General features: G+C 36.8%; 1 protein-coding gene across 1 annotated transcript in view; it reads left to right on the top strand.

Moving 5' to 3' along the window:
* Positions 1–2831: 2831 nt before the first annotated feature.
* The window catches only part of LOC149544899 (uncharacterized), a 31510-nt gene continuing 17590 nt past the window's right edge, over positions 2832–16751 (top strand). The window contains exon 1 of the mRNA XM_089795454.1: positions 2832–3211. Within this exon, the coding sequence (XP_089651580.1) occupies positions 3052–3211 (160 nt within the window). The 5' untranslated portion in view covers positions 2832–3051. The remainder of the gene's footprint in view (positions 3212–16751) is intronic.

Here is a 16751-nt window from a genome sequence, read left to right as displayed (position 1 = left end):
TGATGATGTCATGTTTGGACTTGACCATTTTGGAGTCTTCGATCAGTATTGTGATTTATTTTGGGATATTTTTTCGGTTGCTTGTTAAGAACCGATGGATATTGTGATTTATCATGGATTTCTTCAGTTGCTGATAAAGAACTGTTGTGATCATTATGATTATCATTTGATGCTTTTTCAGTTGCTCATGGAGAACTGATGTGATTATTGTGACTTATCTTTTGATGCTTCCCAGTCGCTTGTATAGGGCTGAGGTGATTTTGTGATTTGTGATTTCATGAGCCTAGGGTAGGTTATCTATGTGTAGTGTCAGGAAGTGGCTTGCAATGGGGGACGGGGGCCCTAAGAGGCTCCGGGGATGACTCATTGTAAGTTGTTGTTTTAATAAGTGATAACATTACGCTAAATACTGACTTAAATGAACCTTATAAGATTAATTGTATGTTCTCACCCATGCCTCGAGTGCTAGTACAGACTAGGATGGGAGTTGAGAGAACGCTTGGTTACGACCTTGCATTCCATAGTATGCCTCGTCAGTACGAGAGGATACTAGTGGCCGCAGGATTACTGGAGACCCGATATTCTTGAGGGATTGCTTGGGTAACTTCCAATGTGATTTGTGCGGTGACACTTTCCCGCTTGCATAGTAGGTTTCCTATGCGTCTTGTGTGCCTCTAGGTCTAGATGTCGATCTATGTTGGAACCTTTGAGTTAGTATACTTTTAGGATTTCCTGAACTTAGAGAGTATTTGTGATATGTGATTTGATATCTTGTTTGGGACTTGAGACTATCTCCTTAGCGCGGTGGGAGTGGACCATTTAGGTTCCACGTGGTTAGGTGGTAGTGCTTTTTCACTCTTACCATTGAGATCCGTTCGTAGACACCGTGGCTGGAGCATTCTTTGTTGGCATTTACCTTCATTCTGTTCATGGATCATTATGGTGGATGGTTATATTTTATGATGGGTGCTATATCTTTTGATGTATGGATGTATCATGTGTGGTGGATTATTTCATTTATTTTACTATATTGCATTTACATCATGGGTCTGAAGAGGATGATGTATTTCTATTTTTACATATGTATATTCTTTTAAGCCTTTCATACCTTGCGACATGTACAGTGGATGATTGAGCATTCCAAAGTAATTTGCCAAGAGGCATTCGAAACAAATGTATATTAAATGGACTTTGGACTTTCTAATTATTCTTTCATGTGGATATGGTAGTTGGTAGACTTAGAATTAATTAAATTTAAATGTGACTCAACGTCTTGGGATCCTTAAGGAATGTAACCTTTTATGCATGTTTGTTGATGATTACATGTTATTGCTTTTGCTACTATGTGTTTGATGTGTATGTTATACTTTTCTTACTTCTTTAAAAAAAAAAGTTTAGCAAACTTAGTAAAACTTTAGGTTAATTCTTTTGGATCCCTTGGCGGGGCGTTACATCATGCATAGGCTATACGAGAGAGGTAGAGCCAAAATTGGAACTAAGGAATGAATGTTTGAATGCTTCAATAATGGCATTGGTATAAAAGCAAGGATGTCTATTGTCTCCCACTTTTTTTGGCTTATACATTAATAAACTAGAAACCTGGTTAGACAAGATGGATGCTGAAGGGGTCCAATTGACAAGGTAATTTGTGAAGCTTCTTTTATATTGCAAACAATCTCATCTTGATATCAAAAATAGCTCAAGTGACCACTTAGGAGATTTGGAGCACATTTGTCAAGAAGTGGGGATATAGATGAACATCACCATTTAAACAAAGAATACCTTTTTTTTTATTGAAGAGGAAGAAAAAACACACTTCTTTCATTTTCAAAGACAACCTGTTAGAAATTGTAAAAGAATACAAATGTTTGGTTATTGACTTTCATTGTACACTTAATTGGGAGATTTGTTAGTGAAACAAACACAGAGAGCAAGGGTGGAAATCATTTTTTCTACTACAAGATATATACAAGAATGATGAGCTTTGGGATTGAAAAATCAAGAGAGCTCTTTTTATTTTGTTGGTCACACCATTTGTCCTTTATGGCCATGAAGTTTGGGGAGGTAGCATAACAAAATGTGGTTGGAGACACTTAGAGGATTCAAAAATACTTAATCACAAGTAGTATCAAAGCTAAGACTTTAGTGTCATATGCAATTCTCTTAGTGAGAGCTGAGATTTTGCCATTGGATGCGATAATGATAACTAGGTTAATAAGTTATTTAAGAAACTTGTAAACATATATAACCAACGATGACCCAAAATTACAATGAAAAAGGGTTTGACTGATAAGAAGAAAACATAGATGAAACACAACATAAAGTGGTTGAGTAAGTGGAACATCAAGTTACAAGAATGACCTAATGCCTACACAAAAGTAATTTTTTTTTTCTCATATAAAAAATTCAGACTGCCACGTGTCGTAATCACATGGCTCGAAAAAAGGTTCACTAGATCAAAATGCTCAACCCAACCCAGGAACATGGTAATAAGGCTTACCTAGGGGCAATTATTAAAGGGAAAGCTAGGTTGTTAGCGAGGCTCTATGAAATGACTACAATTGAGATTGAATGACACTTTTTCATATAGTGTACAACGTATGATGACATCCATACTCCGTACAAAATCATCTCAAAGATCAATAATATACACAATTTATTTGAAAATGATAGCATCAACCACACTCCTAAGCTAAATTATCAAGATCCATAACACATGTCAAACATGAACTTGTACACATCATTAAAATCCTTCAATTGAACCAATGTTTAAATAGTCTGCCCTCCGCGACAACTGTGGAGTATATATTTATTGTAAAAGACCAAACTCCAAATAACTTCGTAGAATTTCCTGCATTCTAGAGCAAAAATCAAAAGTTGTAGGGTTTTTGAACGCACTTAAAACCCTAGATATTACGGAACACTTTTTTATTTTTCTGCAACTGCATAGAGTTCCTGTGTCTTAGATAGCCAGTCATTGCCAACATACCCTATAATTGCCTCCGGACATAGCACATAACCTCTCGTGGAATCATCCAACGCCTGCTAAATATGGCTCTACGACGTCTGTTAAGTAGCACTACATTTGGCAGGCTTATTATGGGGAGGGATATTTCCATGGCCTCAAAATTCATGCCCGGCAGCAGACTTGGGGTTAGGCTTGAATCGACTGCAGAGGTGCCAGATCCATCGCCGAAGCTCTTCGTAAGTGGTGAGTTAGTATGTTTTCAATGTAGTGCTTGAGTACTCAAGTCATTTTTCGTAAGCTTCAAAGGTCATGCTATTATTTTTTTGCGGTCTTGAGTCACTTTTTGTTTATAATTTTCAGGCATTGCAGTTTGATTAATTGGGATGAAAATAAACACTCTATGAAAGTTCTGGAACCCCATCTTTAATTTGTTAATATGAGTCAGAGTATCATTGAGCTTAGACTTTCATAGATTGTGTCATGCAATGGGTGGAGGCCTAACTACGCCATTCTGTTCGTCTCATGGATGTTCAAATTCATGGACGGAGTATTAAGGCCTACACATTCAGTGTGGATGGTAAACTACACCATTGACGCCATAACATTCACGAAAGAGAGAATTATACCATCGGCATTTTTCAATTCACCCAGGCTTGCGCATGGTTCGAACGTTTTTGCAACCTAATCTACAGATGCTTAATAACAACGAAGATCAATTGTTAAGACTTCCAAACTCAGGGGCGAATAATTAATTTCGTCCAATTCATGAATTTAGGGTAAATTACACCATCAATGCTACAGCATTCATGGACGTAGGGAAAACTATGCCATCAAAACCACTATAATTCATCCAAGCTTGCACATTGTTTTAATTCCATCACGGTTTTGCACACAACAAACTCTGCTGTCTACAAAATCAAATTAACCTGGCATTACGGCAGTTTTCAAGTCCTGTCATGTCCACTGGATTGATTTTATTAATTTATAGGCATTTTATGAGCATATGAGGCTTAGATGCTTGAATTGATTGTATCTCTTTTGTCAAAATCATCCGGGACTTATCCCAATAATGGTATGTCACACCTGCCATGTTGGATGGTGCTCCGTGTAGATTGCTGATAATGACCTTTGAGGTTTGATCTCTGGTCTCCGCTTATAATTTTCAAATTTTCCTTTACTGCCCGAGCTTATACAATTTACTGGTAGGTTTGTTTTCACTTTTTAATTTTTATTTAAACTATTTTGAAACGGTGGCCCCACTTTACAGCCTGCTTGCTCTTACATTTATTTTTCATCAAAATGTCGTTAATATTTGATATCTGTGTGAGTTGTATAATTCTATCTTATGCAAAATGGGATCCAAGTTCACATCCCATTGCTTTTACTACTCAAGCTTGTCCCATCCACATATGTCTTTTTAAGCTTTACTATATCTGACTGTTGGTATTACTTGTACTTGTATGATTTGTACTGACCTACGTTGATCACATATGGAGATTACCATAATCCCTTTATTTGATTATTTCATTGTTTATAGACACAGTGGTTGAAGTTTGATTTGCATGAATTTATTTTCATCTATAAAATAGCTCTATTGTAATTAGAAACTAAGCAATTGGGATTTTCTTGACTTTTTTATTATTTAAATTAGTTTAATTTGAATATATAATGTAGGTATCCCCCACCATACGCTTGGGTGGTTATGCAGTTCAACATACTTGAATCTTAACAGACTGAAGTATATTGCTGCAACCACTATTCAATCTTTTTAAAAAAAATTCCAAGCATACATTAACTTCCGTGAACATTTAAATTTTTTTAAAAACTTGTCAGAGAATCATTACAATGCAGCAATCAAAATTGAATTTGATGTTTTTATTTACTTGGTATCCATCTCTTACATTCTTCTCAGCCTTTTGTTCTTAGCTCTACGGACTTCACTAATCCTCTGTTCTTTAAGAGGTCAAAACTAAAACAATCATTGCTCTGCGATTTATGCTTTCATTGCTATCTTATGTTCCCTGATTTCACTTGCCCCCACAGCACTGTGGTCTCTGCTCTGACCTCACTGGGACCGTCCCTTGTTTCTTGTTGTAAACAACACTTCTCTCCGTTTCCCTGCATAACTGCCTTAAATTTTGGCATATTGAATTTGCAAACGTAAGGTGGAAGTTCAATGGTCATTCTGGTGGGTTAAACAGATGCGTACAAATGGTAAAGAGAATGCCTTCCTTTGACATTCAATGATGGTTGCTGATGGGGGAATGTTTAATGGCAGCGGAGCAAACTAAGGCAATCCCATTGGACCCAAAATATGTTCCAAAACAGCCCAAGTTTCTTTTTTATTAACTCCTGAAATGTTTTGGGTTTTGAAACAAGTTGGAGACTTCGGGGAGTTCCCAGACATCTGTTTTATTTCTTCGTGAGGTGTTTTGGGTTTCAAAACAAGTTGGAAACTTCCATGAGTGCCCAAACATCAGTGACTGTCCACCTCAAAGCCTTCGGTGCTTATATAACATGTTGGACATTGCCAATTAATGAAAAACTAAAAAGAAAGAAAACAAAAGTAACAAGGATTCCACATATAGCTAGTACACTCCTGCATCAGATACCCTGGGTAGGAGAATGGCTTGAGTGTGAACTCAGGAACATTTAGTCCTATCTAGCGTTGGAATTCTGTATTTAGCCGGTTCATTTTCCTGCAACTCAGATGCTTCTTCAGCTGGTTTGCCTATCCATTGTAAGAAACATAGTTGAAAAAATCGGACTTAGCAATAACTTGGATGGCTAAAAAATTTAAAAAACTTGGGACTCACCCAAAAACTCGGCACACTCATTGAACAGTTGAAAATATATAATTAAACAAAAAAGAAAAATTGTACACATACACTTGATTTGTAAAACATATATTCATTTGATTCATCTTATTTAAATTAAAAAAATATATTAAAATATAAATATGTTTAAATTGTTTAGTTTAAATATTATACATAATAAATATATTCAATTAAATACATTAATAACCAGTCATTTAAATTAATTTTTTATCAGTAAATAATCAACACACTAATCATAATTGAATGGTTCTGTTATTAATTTCATATAGATATAAAAATCTGGCATAATTTTTTTAATATTAATCATATATAGCAATTTATTCAAATACTAAATATCTTACAATTAGTATATTGCTAAATGAGTGAATATAATTGATATTTTAACTTGTAAAAATTAAAATAAAAAAAATTAAATGCCATGATTGAATGGTTCTGTTATTAATTTCATATAGATATAAAAATCTGGTATAATTTTTTTAATATTAATCATATATAGCAATTTGTTCAAATACTAAATATCTTACAATTAGTATGTTGCTAAATATTATTGATATATTAACGTGTAAATTTTTTTAAAAACAAAATAAAACAAATAATCAATAATATAAAGAAAAGGAAAAACAATATAAACAAATGAAACTTTGACATGCATTTAAAAAAGAAATGTCTGAATCTGTTATTTTGCGACTTTTGTGATGTAGGTGAGAAAAATGAAATTCTTTCATTTTCATGCCGTGCAGGTGAAATAAGCTTCGTTGCGACAGCTTAGCAGAGTGTAAAAAGCCTAAAAAATTTGCATTTTCACTTATTGCATCTTTAACACTAAGTTTGACTGCGTTGTTTACTGAATTTTGGTGCTTTTTTGTGATTTTTTGACTCAATGTCACATTAGTATTTTCTAAAACTCAGCCATGACATTTTTGGATGATATCAACAACTCTAATCTGATCATTCGTTTGTGGATGGTATGCATAATTTAAATCCAACTGTGTGTGTAACCTCCTCTACAGTGTATACGAAAATTGGCCAACCAAATTTATTATGGTTTTAGAACATGCTTTTAGGCCAGCCATGCAGCCTACTTTGAAAAACAATTTTGCAATATGGGAAGCATCACTAGTCTTTTGATATGGAATGAAATGAGCCATTTAGAAAATCTGTCAACTACAACCAAAACTGAATCATTACCTTTTGGAGTTCAAGGGAGAGCCCAAAAATGAAATCCATGTAAATATGTTTCCATGGCCTTTCTAGTATTGGTAATGGTTGATACAATCCTGTATTCTGCTTCAGCCCTTTTGTACGCTGGGCCACTGGCGTATCCTACATCCTTATAGCATCTTCATATCAATGCTTATCCCTGGCCAATAATAACTTCGTTCAGCAGGGCTATTGCCTTATCAATGCCAAAATGGCCTCATAATTCACCACTATGCTTTTCTATTATCAAATTTTTCCTCATGGTGCCTTGAGCTATGCATAACCTTTTTCCTTTGAACAGTAAATCTCCTTGAATAAAATGCTCTAATGGGGTTTGATCCATTCCCTTCGGACTCATGCATGCTAACTATCTATCCAGATCTCATTCATACAATTTGCTCAATGAATCAACCCAACAGCATTCACTTTCAGCTCATTCAACAACAATCTCCTCCATAGCCCACCAAACACTCTATTGAATTCACCTCTCCTACGTTTCAAAACAAGATAATAGCTCTGTAAAAATTCAATACATCTCATGTCTCTTGTTCAACTCACCTTGACTATTAATGAGTTGTAGAGCCTGATGATCTGTATACAACACTAATTCTTTTGGAAACAAATAATGTCTCCACTTCATGAGTATCTGCACAATTGTATATACTCTTAATTATAAGCTGAGTGCTTTGTCTTGGCTTTGTTTAACTTTTCGCTAAAATATTCTATTGGTCCTCCCTCTTCACCGATAACCCCTCCTATAGCAGTTTCATGTGCATCACAATAATTTGAAACTTCTTCCCCAAATCTGATAGTGCAAACACTAGCTGCTCCATGAAAAATTCTGTCTTTTGTAGCTGTCCACTTGGAATATTTCCTCTCTTTTCATTGTTTCCTTAATGGGAGCACATATTCTATTGAAATCCCTTGTGAATTTCTTATAGATGCTTGCCAACCCATGAAAACTGTGGGCTTCAAACATACTATTTGGAGTTGGCCAATCAACAATAATTTTCATCTTTCCAGGGTCCATTTCAACCCTTCCTCCGAAAATACAAATCCCAAATAAACCAACCCCCTTTTCATAAAAGCTTACTTTTCAGATTTGCCATTAATCTTTCTTCTTTCGACCATTGTAGTACAACCTACATGTTCTAAATGTTTTCTTTGTTCTACTGAAAATTAAGATATCATTAGGGTATACAATAAAAAACTTACCAAGATAGGGCTGTGGTACTTGATTAATCAACTTCATGAATGTGCTAGGTGCATTTGTCAATCCAAATAGCACGAGCAAACACTTGTACAATTCGTCCTTTGTCTTGGACACTCTTTTCCATTTTATTCCCTTCACAGATTCTGATTTGGTGGTACCCACTCTCGAGGTCAATCTTTGTGAAGTACCTTTCTCCACTCGAACAAACTATTAAATCATCCACTATGGGCAATGGAAACCTTTATTTTAATGGTGATTTTGTTGATTTCTGTAGAATCCGTACACATTCTCCACTCACCTTTTTTTGGCTCCAATATGGCAGGCACTATGCAAGGACTGAGACTTTCTCTAATTAGCCCTTTTCCATTAACGGTTGGACTTGTTTATTCATCTTCTCACTTTCCATAGATATCAACCTATATGGTGCCTTATTTGGCAAACTTGGGCTTGGAATCAAATGTATGCAATGACGTGTTTCTCTTATCGGCAGCAATCCATACGACAATTCCTTCATCATTATCTCATCATATTCATTTACGAACCCTTGGATTTCTAAGGTGAAAGATCCCAACAGGCAGCTCTTATGAGAAATACAAAGGCTTTCAAAGAATTATCACCAAAATTGTACAAGTAATAGGAAATGTAAACCTCATGCAAATATTATGGAATTATCCTTTATTTTCTTGGATCCCACTTACATTTAACAACTTGAAATGTCTAATAGAATTTACCATTTATTACTAATTGCAGCAAATGGAGTTTTCACAAAGAATATAAACAAAATGATCTTACATATTGTTGCCCCCACTTTTTGTTTTCTAATCTATTAGTCAAAAGTGAGTTCTTTTTTTAGTCAAGTTCAGTCTTTATTCTAAAGTGTTTGAGTCTAGGTCTAGAATCTTTAAGGCTAGGTGACCTCTATCGGATTTTCCCAATTTGTCTTCTCTTTCCCCATAGCCGGGCGGGTGATTGTTCTTATCTTGTTGTTTGTTGGGTAAGTTAGTTTCCCATCCGATAGAGGTCAATTTTCACTCATTATAGATGAAACACGTTTACTAATTGCTCACAAGTGCATTGATGGTCGAAGATGTAGCATTGGCGGAAAATTCCATTTCATCTTCTCCTCGGCGAGTTTCCGATCCATGAAGGCAAGTTTCCGCAAAGGCTTATGTGGAGGAGTTTTCAGCATAAAAAGATTTAGAGAAGACACTTCCTTATCAAAATCAATGTTTGAAGCTAAAACGAAGTTCCTAACAATGATTTGAATTCGCCATCTCACCAACATTATGCCTTGGCGAGAAACTTCAAATCGTCTTCTCGACGAGGGTTGTGCACCCATGAAGACATTTTTTCGCAAAGCAACAAAAGATGAAAATTAAAGGTTCGAAGTTAATCAAATGGATTTGTATGTTTGAGTTGAGTATCCTTAACAATTGTGCACCCATGAAGATAGTTTTCCGCAAAGCAGCGAAAGATGAAAATTAAAGGTTCGAAGTTAATCAAATGGATTTGTATGTTTGAGTTGAGTATCCTTAACAGTTGGTTATGCATTTGATTAGAGCTTTAACCTATATAGATGCAAAATCTAAAATGATCTTCTCCACGATGGGTCATCAACCCTGGCAAGCAATTTTCCACATATGTGATAAAGATTGAGCTAATAAGTGAATTTGTTTCCTGTGTTGGATTTGGAGTCTATTTGAATGATAAGAGAAGGGATTGAATCATTATGGAAAAAAGACAAAACCAGAATCTTACGCGGCGGAATTTCGTCGGCGAGGTACCCCTATGACAACTTTTCGAAGCTTGAGGGAAAACGGAAAAGTAAGTACCAGGCTTATAAAAAGTTACAGTTGCACTCAACAGAATAGTGAAAAGACCCCCAAATGCCCGTTGAGCCTTTGTATTTACTGGCAAACAGGCATCTCCTTAATGTCCATTCGTGTGGCAAGAATTCTAAAAGAATAACGGGTGAATCACGACTCTTATTTAAAAGCATACAAACAGTCAAAGAAGTTACCACTTTTTCCTTGATTTCTCATTCTGTCATTATGCATAACTGTTTGAAAGCCTGTGAACATTGTATTTGTTTTTCCATTTATTTCTCCGAATTCAAAACCTTTGATCACAAGCTTATGGCAACTAAGTTTGTGGGTTTTGACAGAGTGACCAGTATCAAGTCGGAATTGTATAAATTCATAGACACATCCCTCCATTTCTATGACATGGCAGATTTCTAGAGGAGAATCAAAGTTGAGAAGATTCCCCCTATCACGGAGAAGCTCCGAGGGAGTGGTCTAGTCGAAGCTGTTGGTTTTCCGGTTGCGGTCCAAGCCCCAGAGCTTATTTATGAATGCATTAACCACTACAATTTGGAAACTAAGTAGATTGTGCTACCTAATGATACAATTTTGATTTCAATCGATAGACAAATAGTAGGAAATTGTCTTCAAGTGCTAGAGCGGGAGGAGTTCTCTGATTTAACTGTGGGAGGAGCATTCTCAAAATTCTCCTTGAAGAAGATGATCTGGAGGAAGGAGATTATGAGAACTTGGTTCCAGAAACCGTGGAGTGACAAAAGCAAAGATACCAAGACTTTGTTCGGGACAACGCTCAAACCAAAAATAATTGACATTACAGTTCTTTTGCATAGGCTGAGAGGTGAAGTAGAAGCCCTGAATTTTGTTGAACAATATTTCTTTTTGATTCAAGTTATATGCTTTGACACATAGTATATCAATTGGGTGCAAGAGGTAAGTGAGAATCTGTCTAATGCTCTCCAGGGGGCCAAGATTTATAACTCATTCTACATGTCTTCCTTCTTGATTTATATGCTGGTCTCCTTGCAATTGTGGCCTGGCCTTCCAAGATTAGAAGATTTTCGTGATGATTTTCAAATTTCATGAGTTTTACCCATGCCTCCAATTAGAGAATAGCTATGCAATTATGTTAAAGTGAATGATGCGTTTACTACAAGGATTTGCAAGGAACTACAAGGGTGCTTGGAGAGAAGATTCAGTCCTGAAGCCATGGCAGCCATCAGCCAGTTTGGATGTTATTTTATTCAGTTCTCATTGTTTTCTTATTTGCATCTTGCAACATTTGATGGTTTTCCCTTGAAGCTCCCGAGGTACCCAAGTGACATGATTGTGTTGATCAAGGTCATCCGACAAGACCTGCAAGTGAACATCTTGAGTGGAAGCCTGAAGAAGAAGGGTTACAAATTCCCTATGAAGGTTGGGGCTTTCAGCTGTGATACCCGACCTGATGCCAAGAACATGATGAAGTTGTTTGAGAAGAAATATAAGTTAGACACCTATGAAGTCTTGAGGCCCATGTTCGACCCAAATGGATATGCCATAGATGTTCTGCAGATCGGGAGTGTGATAAAGCACATCACTGCGATCGAAGATTATTGGGCCTGATGGAACCCAAATTTTCACAAAATTTTGGTCCTAAGCACCATGGAAAAGATAGAATTTTCAGATCTTACCCATTCAAACAATATGCTTCAAATACAAAAAGGGTTATAGGAAAATGGAAAAGGAAGTTGTTTGATTTAGGCATGCATTTCAGCACTATCCAAAGTGGCTTGTGCAATTCATCTAACAATTTATATGAAGAGAATAAAAGTACCAATACAAACAGACCTGATCTCTGTTGCAGAATAACTAAATATCCTATTTGTATATAGATTACTGCCTGAGAAGTATAACAGCAAGTGTGATATGGGAGGCGTTCTGGATTGGAATGTGATGATGTGGCATCAGTACCAGAAAACTGCTAAAGGGACTGCTTCACATTCCTTTTTGCTTGTTCTTGATAGCCTATTATTTATCACAGGTTGTGTGATTGTAAGGCATGCTAATGTGCTGGCTTCTCAGAAAGGGAAGGTTGCTGATGTTGAAAATATGCAGTCAAAGCTGAATTTGGAAATTAATAAATCAAGTATAGATGATCATGATGCTCTGCTGCAAACTGAAATGTCTAGAATTTGATGCAGACTGGTGTGGCTATCCTAATGTTGACAAAGAGTGGCCAATAAAGAAAGCAGTTCAGTCACCATCTTCTGAAAGGCATGAACTCCCGTGAGCTTTAGTTGAGATCCTTATCAGAAGAAATGCCCACTTCAACCTTATTCAGTGCCTGTTCCAGTTCTGGGTTGATTTTCAAATCTGTATTGACACTTGCCAATTCAGGGAATATTTACAATGAAACGAGCAGCTTTAACTGATGTCAGTGATTCAACGGTATATGCAGACCATGTACATTCAGAAGTGATAATGATGAAAGCTGTTTCTCAGATGATCTCAGAATTTTAAAGGCTTATTAAGACGAAGTATAAAGGAAAGCATGCACATATGATATGTCAAAATCCATGTAAGATGATGCCTAGCAAAGGAAGGAAGTTCCTTGTTCATTTACAAGTGGTTCATTGCTATATACCTTGCAGTGCTGCGCCAGTGAAGATGGGAAGGTGTCTAAATAGCAGAAGGAAGAAGGATAAGTTATATGATTCAGATTCATATCTCCACGTAAATTAGTTTTTGCCACATCACCGTCTATGTGACAACAAGTAAGCCAGTAAATGAGTAATGTCAACAATAAAAGTTTCAATTCAAATACACAGAAGCTGAACATTAGACAGAGTTTGAGTGATGCCCATCTTCCTCTAAAGGAATTCGAAAGGGAAGAATGAAATACGCTCATCAGGAGTTTTCTGTATGAATAAACATTTCAGACTTAAAGGAAATCTGATAACCTTTCATACACTTAGCAAGAGAAATGAATACCAGAGGTTTCAATGCCCAGTTCTCACGGGACTATTTGAGAAGAGGATTCTATTAGTTGTTTCTAATCACTACATTCGACTTAAAGAATTTCTTGTGTTTGTTTTTGCAGGTTCAGGGATCCCTATGGAAAGCGATAAGAGGACACAGTTTTTATTAAAGAAACAGGCGTCCATATGAAATGAAGCCTTCCGAGTAGAAGAGCGTATATATGCGCAACAGAAATCTGCACTCGTTTTGGACTGGATCACCTTATTTATCTGTGCAATCACCAACCATCCATGGCGGAAGAAGACAAATTGTGGTTGAAGTGCGAGCAGCATGATCCACGCGAAAGCCATTGAATCTTGCGATTGTCTAATGCCATTAAAACCCAAAATCCACGCCAAATTTTTCAAAACTGTCTACAGTAAAGTTTAAATTACATTATGAACTATTTGGTTAGTTTTTTGTTATCAAAGGATACGATGGTTGGTACCGTAACCGGCACTTCTCAAACCTTATAAATATGAGATGCATAAATCAAAAGAGACAATTCATTCTTATTTTTTAAAATTTTACTTATCCTATGCTCTGTAATGTATTATATTTTTCAATGGGCGCAGAAATAAACTTTTGAACTAAGCCCGTGGATTTGAGTTATCGAGTAAATTTTATGTGGTCCGGATAAATTTGCAGTAGATGGATCATCTGTAAGGAGCGTCTCTATGTGTAATTTTTATTTCTGGCACAATCTGTAAGTGTATTTATTTTTATTTGCATTGGAGTTTAAATTATTATTAAGTTGTGTCCTTTGAAAATGTTTTTTATTTATTTTCTATAAATATTTTAAATATTCAGATAAGTGGATTGGATCATTATTGCATTTTAAATTTAATAAACATAGATATTGTGAAATATTTTATTGTTTCCGTATTTATGTCTAATTTGTCTCCGCAAGAGTTAAAGTGCATTTTAGACTAGTTTAAATTGCGTTTATATAATTGATTCGTCGCGTCTGAATTATTAAATTTGTTTATAGTTAAAATATATTAAACTTTATAAAGTTGTACGTCTCAACTAATAATATTGACTCTATTGCCCATTTAATAAAACACTGGTCTTTTGCTCTTGATTCATAATCCATATGCTGGCAAATGTTTCATTTCTTGCCTTTGAGGAATTAATATATTCATCTGTTGCATTAATCTATACTTATTCTTTATTTAAAACATTATTTCAATCATTTACTTTTGTTCTCAATTCATAAATCCCAAGTTTAAAGTTTTCCTCTAATTCTTGCCATTTGGAAAACTTTTATTGTCTTTGTGTTCTAATCAATCTGCTTTAAGCATCTTGGATTTGAGGTTGTTGTCTAGGATTAGGTACACCCACCTTGGTTTTGTAGAGTCGGAAGCGCAGGGGATTTGGATCACATTGATCGATCTCGTCAAGTTGGCCTTAACCAGTTGGATATCCCAGCATCGAGCAGGCAAGGCTTGTAGGATTCCAATCTGCGGTTTTGGGAACCAACAGGGCCGATTGCAAAGATGAGTTTGAGAGCTGTGATTGAGCCTTTGCTAGATTGACGGTTGACCAAGTGAAAATGTACAAGGTGAACATAGATGTAAGTGGGATTAAGGACGATGGTTAAAATATGTATATCAATACTTATTTGACCAAGCTAAGGAGTACCCCCATAAGTTCGGAGCCTTTCTAGAATGCTACGGAGGACCTAGACATAATGATGGCCAAAATCTACAAGAGCACTGGAAAATGGGTCAAATGGACTGCAGCTTAGAAAAGCAAAGGTAAGAGTACTTCAGCCTAGCCCTCCCCAAATGTAGTTGCGACTTCATCCTTTCATAGTGCTGCTTTAGGCATGACCCTTCCCCTTACTCAAGGACTTGCTCAACTAGTTGGTGGAGGTGATCAACCTCCTGACAAGAACATCCCACTTGGTAAAACTTGTTAGGATGGTTTTGTACCAGTGATTGGAGCAAAAGCAGAGGTCGAGAAGAAAAAGGCGGAAGAAGCAAAAGATGGTGCAGTAACGTCGACTCTTTCACCCAACAGCAGCCCCATTCCACCTATGAGTACTCCACTACTCTGACCAAGTAGCCCCCAAATACAAGTGGTTGATCTCGAAGATGGAGGAAGTAGTGAGAGTGAGTCTGTAGAATTTGATGAAGCAATGAAGAAAACAAAAGAAGCAGAGAAAGGGGTCGAATCTTCAAAACTCATCTCACAAGCCTCGAAGAATCCTTTCTCATCAGCATTGAAGATGCTGACCCTAGCCAAAAGGAAGATGTTCAGTGTGGACACACTTGGAATTGCATCCAAAGTAATTGGCATTGAATCGTGGCTTGACATAAAGAAGAGGAGGATAGAGGAAGTAGCCCCAAACAAAGGTACCCTATCCTTGGCTACTCGGTCTAGGTCGACACCAAGTAAAACTAAGAAATTGAAGACTCTGTCAATTCTCGGTCGGGACCTTGATACCGGGCACTTAACTATGGAGATTGCTAAGCCCACCAAGGAGGGAAGAATTGAAGACCTAACTTCAGAGGACTTCTCATTGCAGTTTGTAGACCTCAGTGAAGTTAGGCACGACATCAAAGTGGGCCTTTGGAAGTTGACGAATGAAGCAATAAAGGAGAGGAGGAACTTGAAGGACTCAAGCTCTCTAAAGTCAGGATGAAGACAGAAATCCAGGAACTTAACAACCTCATTGGGCAGCTAATTTCTCCATTGGCAAGTATTACGAGAGTTCCCCTTACTAGTGCTCCTACAACCACAAATGTCCAAGCTATCATCTCCCAATTGCAGGATGACAAATTCTTTGGGCAAATTGGTAGAGAATGGAGTGGAAAACTCCAGTTCGAAGGATTTGTAGTCATAGAGCAACTCGGCAATGTAGTGGTGAGGCTCGAAACGGAGAAGGATGACATTTTAGCCAACAGGGCTACTTTGTCAGCTGAGAGGGCAAAGAGTGAAGATTGTATCTCCCTCTTAGATATGATCTTACAGATGAAGACCAAGGAAGTAGTTGAAGCCAAGATCCTTCAGAAGCGAGACGAGCCCTTACTCGAATGGCAACAGAGCTTGCAATTCAAAGCTGAAATGATCTCCTCCGCGGAAGGACTAGAGATTAAAGTTAAAGCCGAACAAGACAAAAATTATGTGTTGTTGAAAGGATTATACACTGACTCTTAAACTAGTGGTTAAGGGAAAGGAGTGGTAGGAATCACTCTTATGCAAAATAATTTCTCTAGTTATTTGGACAATTTAACAGAGAAATCCATCAATCATCAGAATAGAGTGTTAGATCTCCAACGGCTCAGCGGGTGCATACACGTATAGATGGAGGAAAAGCAAGAATGGTTGGATGCAATTAGAGACTTGGCTAAAGAACACTCAAAGTGGCTTTTGAGGTACACAAACGTTCAAGTTCATCGACAGGAGGAGCTTATTCTGATCATCGTCGCTGCCAAGGCCTACAAGGCAAAGTTGAAGGATGGAAAGAAGGCGAAGTGATCTTTATCCCGCTTTTTATATTTTGTAACTGATAATTGGCCTTTGGCCATTTGTCATTTTTGAGGAGATAAACCCGTTGATTTCCTTTTGCAATGGTCATCTCAGACTCCTATATGTACCAAATTGAAAGATTAATGAAAGGTCGGCTAATTTTTTGGTGTGAAAAGCTTCATGTTGCAGAGACAAGTTGAATCATTTACTGTTCCATTGTTTTTGTGATAGTTTTA

The sequence above is a fragment of the Cupressus sempervirens genome, chromosome 8 (genome assembly GCF_028749045.1).
Source record: "Cupressus sempervirens isolate cs-2001-9-10 chromosome 8, ASM2874904v1, whole genome shotgun sequence".
NCBI lineage: Eukaryota > Viridiplantae > Streptophyta > Pinopsida > Cupressales > Cupressaceae > Cupressus > Cupressus sempervirens.
Note: the sequence above shows the minus strand (reverse complement) of the source record. Positions and strands in the feature narration are given on the sequence as shown.